The sequence below is a fragment of the Ylistrum balloti genome, unplaced genomic scaffold, assembly GCF_031769215.1.
Source record: "Ylistrum balloti isolate Yb309-2 unplaced genomic scaffold, AGI_CSIRO_Ybal_v1 Utg371394, whole genome shotgun sequence".
NCBI lineage: Eukaryota > Metazoa > Mollusca > Bivalvia > Pectinida > Pectinidae > Ylistrum > Ylistrum balloti.
Window position 1 is genome coordinate 218,351 of NW_026782734.1, and position 7,532 is coordinate 225,882.

Here is a 7,532-nt window from a genome sequence, read left to right on the forward strand (position 1 = left end):
ACATGACAACGTTTACCACAGCATCATACCTGTAACAAAACATGATAACGTTTACCACAGCATCTTACCTGCAACAAAACATGACAACGTTTACCACAGCATCATACATGTAACAAAACATGATAACTTTTACCACAGTATAAGGTATGTATTTACCTCATTATCAAACACGAAATATAAAATGAGAGAAATATACCACAATATCAATCACGTAGAAAAAAAAGACAGAATATACCACAACATTACACATGTAGCATGAAATAACAGAAAATACCACAACACTTAGCAAAATATGACACAACATACATGAAACATGACATGGTAAATGATATCAAACCTATAAAATAATACTTAGTATACCTACAACATCATGCATCTGTACACTTAACATAAAATGGCCGAAAATACCACAACAGAGACCAAAAATTATTCATGACATCATATACATACCACAAAACATTGTAATCCAAGACATTGAGGGAAAGTGACAGAAGTAAACCGCGTTGTCAACGTACAAGATGAACTAATTTCTAACTTTAAGTAAATTAGATATACTGCAAAGTCGACATTCAAGATACATTATATCACAGCTTCATTATACAGTGCTTATACCCATACGACGTAATCTAAATTTCCAGAACAAGAATTCAGAAATACCATTGCTAAACTGAACGAACTGTAAAACAATTCTCATATTACAAATATTAATATTAATAAACAGGAAAAACAAAGTTGTAAATAAAACAATTTTTTAATGTGTGTATACATGTACCTTACAGCAGATAAAACCATGAGGAGAACATTGATACTGATCCTGGTACTGAGTCTACTAGTACAGAGTGTCGTAACACAAAATTTAAGACGGATCATTCGAAGGAGACGAAGATTGCTGAGAAGAGCCCTTGCAATAAATTCATTTCTACCAGGTTCTTTTCCTTTTCGACCATTTCCACTATTTCGACCATTTCCAACGTTTGGTCCATTTGGTCCACTTGGAGGAAATAGATTGATCATCATTTAAGGTAATATTGGTCTTGTTCATCTCCAGTAAAGTGCAATGCTAATGTGTTTAGATAACGAGTATAAACATTCTAACAAAACTTGATATTCAATGTAGACTTACCAATTCTGACATGTTTCTTTTTTTTATCTATTTCAGATGACTGCATTACATAAACACTACAAATTCAACCATGTCGAGGTATTGTTTACATTTACAATGAAAAATGTTTGACTGAAGATACATCTTGATCTTGCAAAAAATTATTAAAACTAATTATCAATGGATATGCGTTTGATATCATCTTTACAGTGACATATCACACCATCGCCATCATAAGAATGGCAGTCAAATATTTACAATATTTTCTTATCTTATAATATCTAGTATCAGTATTATAAAAAAACACACGCGATACTCATAGTGCTAAACCCCATCAAAGAGTCATAACTAACAACATTGGGATTGGTTTCAGACCATACTTATAGCAAAAGTAACGTCACTACATAATAGCGAATAACAATTATATTGCAATAGTTCGATTACAATAAACCTGTCAACGCAGATAAAAATTATTCTATCGGAGTCAAAATACATTGGAAAAATTTTGGAATCTGTAATGTTTTGTTTTTGAACTGGGTTGAAATAAAGTAGTGCAGGCATTGAAGTTGTCATCTTGATACATACGAAACAAGTTGCACCGCATCGATTCAATAATAGTATAACTTATTATTCATTTATCATTGGGTAATCGTAGTTGTTGACAAAATGTCCCATGTTCTGTCATTGTGATATCTATTATGGCAAAGGTAATACCTTTACCGATGTTATGATCTCTATTACGATAAAGGCTCTGTCCTTATTGATGCTATGATCTCTATTACCGTAAATGTTCTATCCTTATTGATGTTATATATTTATAACGGAACAGGTTGTCTCCTCATCGATGCTATGATCTCTATTACGGTAAATGTTCTATCATTTTCGATGCTATGATCTCTATAACGGAGCAGGTTCTCTCCCTATTAATGTCATGATAAATTCTGAGGAAATACATGCTGAAAAATAACATCAAAATTTAATGGGAATTACTCATAATAAAACAGATATCGCCGCGAAAATTCGAACCTTGGAGTAAAAATCAGCAATTGCTTTTTTATTGCCGATAACAACATTGTTTTATTTCTCTTTCATCATTACGGTGTACAGTTATATCAGACAAAACTCTATGCTCCCAAAGTCGTTTCAGCCCCCATCTTTGAACATAAATCGATATAAAAGGTATACACATATATCATCATCATCATCATTAACATATATCACCGTGGCCAGAATGGATTTATCTACTTACTCCATATCTTGGCAAGAGGTTCACTGGCCAGTTAATTAGAGCTTAAACTATGGAATTCTATGTACGTACTTACGATGAACAGAGACAAGAAAACCAATAAATGTCAGTTCTGTTTTTTGCGCGGTGATCTGAGAAAGATGTTGAAAATAAAAATATCATTCATGTTACAATGTATAAACACATGTTATTTTTTTATAATGGGTGTGTTTTGTTTGTACATGTTAGTATATAACGATGTAAATTCGGAAAACAGAGCATCACACATGAGACAGCGGTCCTGAGCGACACATAAAGGTAGAGTTTGAATTTGCTTTTATTTTAACATATATATTTTTTAAATGAATTGGTGGTAGAAAACGATGAATGCTTAGATGCTTCCATGCTAAACACATGTATTGTAAGATTTATGTTTTGTTGTACAGAAGAGAGAAGACTCTTTAACCACATATACATACACTCGATATATACCTCGGAATATCAGGATTTCACATAAACTGCATCTCTCTTCCTTTATTCTACTGAAATTCGTTTTTCACTTGTTCGTATCCTTTACCATCCTCTAAATTCGTATTATTTTATATCCTTCAATAATTCTCTTACATAAACGGTGAAAAACAACAAGCTTCAATAGATGGTTAATAAATCAATAACTAATTTCACTTTATTCCTTTTTTCAGTTAAAACAAATTGTGCAAAAGGACCATGAAGTACCTGATAGTTCTCCTCCTTATCTGTTCTTTATTGGTCAACATTGATTGTCAAGGCAACAGGATAAGAAGACGTTTAAGAAGGCTTGGGTTAGGACTCACCCTTGGTGGAATCCTTGGCGGGGGTTTTAGACCGTATGGAGGATTCGGCTATTACAGCCCTTATGGCCCATATGGTGGCTTCTATCCACCGTTTGGAGGATATGGATACGGATATGGAGGCATTGGACCAGTTGGACTGGGAATTGGGCTGGGAATTTTAGGATAGTACGTATTCAATAGTTAACCGATTATAAAATGTTATACAAATATCGATCAAAAGAGAGCTGAGAACAGTTTTCTTATATAAATACTAATAGGAATCTTAAGACATCATTAATAGGAATTTAAAAAACATCCCTAATAGGAATTTTAAAACATCACTAATAGGAACTTTAAAACATCTATGAAACAGGGTTGGGATTTGGACGGAAGTTCGAAAGGAATGATGACAAAGTCCGTTCTTAAGTTAATAAGTGTAATATGTTATTTAAAATTCTATCAAAATAGAAAACACACACAGTGGCATCCAATATCACTGCTTAACACAGTTCAACACCATAATAACTTGACATAAGGATGCAATAACGGACTTAATATCACACGATTTATTTGCAACTACACTACACTTGATACAATGTGTACTGACTTACATAGTTTTCATAATTTCCATTTCTGAGATGAACAAGATTATCCATTAAGCATTTCCAATATAATACCCACTACATTCCATGATAAAATATATCCATGTGACTATGATAACTACTATACATATATGTAAACAATAGAATTAGAAGATTGAATTATATTTTAGCTCTCAGTAAACTTATAAATAAATAAAAAAAAAATACCCCTTCAGTACCATAATAATATAGAAAGTGATAGAGGTATTTCAGTTAATGCAAATATCAGTAGAATATTACATTCAAGAAAGGAAAAAAGACGAAATAATTCTTACGTTACATATTTGGATTTTTTTAAATGACCAACAGACTGAACATTCCTCTATTTATACTTATACAACATAAATTGCTGCTGGTGTTATATCATCAATATCAATTTGATGTTCTACAACAGTTAATTATATATATTCATCAAGAGGGTAAGAGATACCAATTATTTCTCTCTAAAGTTAGAATACAATACCTGAGAGTCAATACCTCCTGACTCCATCCTACATGTGGCAGTTTTGGCACATGTGATGTGGCATGAAGAGATGTCACATGACCAGCGTACAGGTCAAATGTGCTAGGGTCAAGGGTTACAGGACAAATCATAGATACAAGCACATGACACTTAACATTCAACACCATAAAGGACTGTAATACAGTATAGTAATTTAAACCTAATTGGTACGTACGCGACTACTAAGTACATGAAATATGATATCATAAATCATTATAATAGAACATACATTTGTTTTAAGAAAGACATAATTCAGTAGGTATATCCAGACAGTCTTGTTCTGCTACATCTGTAAAAGATTTCTGTTGGAGATTCTCAGTATAAGATAGGTTAGTAAGCTCAATAACTAAACACAAATGACTGTAATATTTACGGTTATTCCTAACATTCAAAGTAATTGACTTTGGATTTTAACGGAATTTACTCATTTTATATACGGCTCAGATATTTTAAGTTTACCTAATTGGTCGAATTATTGTGAATTTATTTCTTTGCTCAGTAATATTTGTTTATGTTAATGTGTTAACAACTTCACTCCTTAGTGTCTGCCTTTATGCATCTAGCATCACTGAGAGTCCCGACAAAATGACCACTGTATAACGTAGTTATAGTCGTAATATTCGGTATATAGTTACATACAATGAAACCTCACCCTTTAGACCATCATAGACACTAGGTACAAGTGATCTTATTAGCGGACGGATCTTATCTAGAGAGTATGATCTAGGCTTCCTGAACGGCCGCTTGTGTCCATATGTTCACAGTCATTAAATTATTTTGTAGAATATATAACATTTTACACACTAATTGTATTCTAGAAGTCAGATTGACACCTAAACTGGGCTAATTGATGGGTGGAAACCTCACCAGATAACATTGGTCAGTGGTCTGATCAATGATGTGAAATTCAATACAAAACTGGTCTTAGGGACTTTTTAAAACTAGTCTTATCACGAGACGGTCTTTGTATTGAGTTGGTCTTGATAGTGAAACTTGCATTAAAAAGGCATATAACGTATTTTTGCAACTGAAATAAGGTGGTCTCAATGATAAGTTGGTCTTACTATTGAGATGTCTTTAAGGGATGTTACATCCATCCATTTGTCTATGTATTCCCAACAGACTACTTTTGGTGTATGATGAAACCGTTTATCAATGCCGAAATCAGATGGATTTTAATGCTCCTATCCTCCACTTTTATGACATTTTTTTTTACCTCTTTTCCAATACTTCCTTTACATTTTGACTGTTCGTTTTACATTAGCCCACGTTTATAATTTGAACTTGATTACTTGATTGGTTGATAGTCGAACTTTATTCTGTATGTTTTAAAGATAATATTTCTTTGTTTACAATTAGCATTTTCCTTCTTGTTATTATAGTCTACTCCTGAGGAAATCTTAAAGGATTTGGCTCCTCTAATGTATCATTAATATATATAATTCTCAATATGCACATATCTTCATATAAAGCAGTGTCTTAATATCTGCTGCAAAATATGTGAATCAAATAGGTGGCATGCAAACATCATATATTTCATTTCGTTTTCAGAATCAAGAAACAAGGTCCCACACCCTGAATCTTTAATATAGTATGATAATGTACAAGTCTTGTTATTTCATAATACTGTCATTTGATAACATCATTAAATATTTAAACTTTCCATTGTTGACTTTTTTCTGTTATGAGATCAATGTGTATGGATTTGATTTTCACGGCGGCGCTAAATTTAAGCAGTTTGGGATAACTCACAGGGACAAATTTCCGTGCATAGCTATCAATTTTAATCCATGTACACAGTCACATAAAACATTTTATGGTTGATTTCAAACTGCTGTAAACATATTTAGTATTTAAAATTTCTATTATATTTAATGACCGCGAATATTGAAAAATATATCTCCCGCAAATATGATCAACTATGCAGTATCAGCAGTAAATATTAGTACAAAGTGAATTAAGTTATTCTTATGCCAACAATTCCAACTAGATGTAATATGTATATCGATAAAAATAGCGTGTATGAATATTGGTCATACATGTTTAGTGTCCGGATGTCCGACTTTTGTTAAATGATCATGACCAAGTGATAGAAAAACTTTATTGTGACATTAAAATCACTGTTTAATTGAATCCTTCTCAGCAACAAGCAATACCTTTGTGTTATTGCAAGCAATTATATTTAGCAAAACTATACATATTTTTATTTAAGATAAATCCTTCTAAGTTGCCAAAATTTAACTCACCTCCACTATCAGGGTTTATAACAATATTATCTTTTTCTCTTCTTCTTCTTCTTGTGAGGGGTGTCTTTTAACGTCATATTCGTACATATAAAGTAATGCTATATGGCATGTTCCGACGTTATACATGTAGTATGGAATGCAACTAATAGTACGGTGTCTTAACGCAAAATCGTATTGATACCAGAATCAGACAATCTTACTTCCGGTGAATCATACACAGCATTTGCAAAGTTACTATGGTATTGATAAGAGGAATTCCACTTCTTGCCAACACGCTAATTAACGTTTTTCATCCCATTTTAAAATGAATCTTATTTGAAATGGCCTCACAAGAAACTCGGTTACTAAGAAGTCCTGAATATGTTCTTATCAAAGCAAATGGCCTCGCTAGACGTTCGGCAATGTTAAAGTTCTTTGTCCTTTTTTAAGTAAGACCATATGAAACGAAAAAACAAATTCTTTTTTACGAATTTATATCCTAGAAAAATGTATATAGTAGGAGGCCTATTGAGCCAGCATCGCTCACCTAGTGACTTTTTTTCTCACAAAAACTAAAATCATTCATTTTCGTCGGCGATTTGTTCTTGTAAATTCCATGGTACTCTTAATAAACGAATATTTATGTCCAAAAATAATATATGTTTAAAAAAAGGAAAGTTTAAAAAAAAAGTATTTACAATACAATACTACAAATACTGCCCTACAAATAAAGTACTATAATTTCAATTTTGATATAGAACATAAAACTTATCAGTCATAATCCTTGGGCATACCATTTCTAACTCATTCTGAAAGTTTCTATAGCGGTCACTTATCTCAACATTTACTGTAAACGCTTCCAACACCAACGGCTTACCAATAAGCTGCAAGATAAGCGCACAGAAGTAGTTTCGCTTTGGTGAATTTTCCATATTCTAGGTAACAGCATTAAAATGTTGCAGTAGATTCGAAATTACAGGGCTTCTTTTCAATCTCAGGATATTTGTGTTTGTAAGTTACCAAAA

The 7,532-nt window shown here is 32.4% G+C and overlaps 1 protein-coding gene across 1 annotated transcript; it reads left to right on the forward strand.

The window, feature by feature from the left end:
- Positions 1 to 3,053: 3,053 nt before the first annotated feature.
- On the forward strand, positions 3,054 to 3,326 carry LOC132562329 (keratin-associated protein 19-2-like). The gene has a single exon (XM_060227067.1). The coding sequence runs from the start codon at positions 3,054 to 3,056 to the stop codon at positions 3,324 to 3,326; it is 273 nt and encodes a 90-aa protein (XP_060083050.1).
- Positions 3,327 to 7,532: the final 4,206 nt, after the last annotated feature.

Excerpts from the sequence above, each read along its gene's own strand:
- LOC132562329 (XM_060227067.1), top strand. The coding sequence starts at position 3,054 with ATGAAGTACCTGATAGTTCTCCTCCTTATCTGTTCTTTATTGGTCAAC.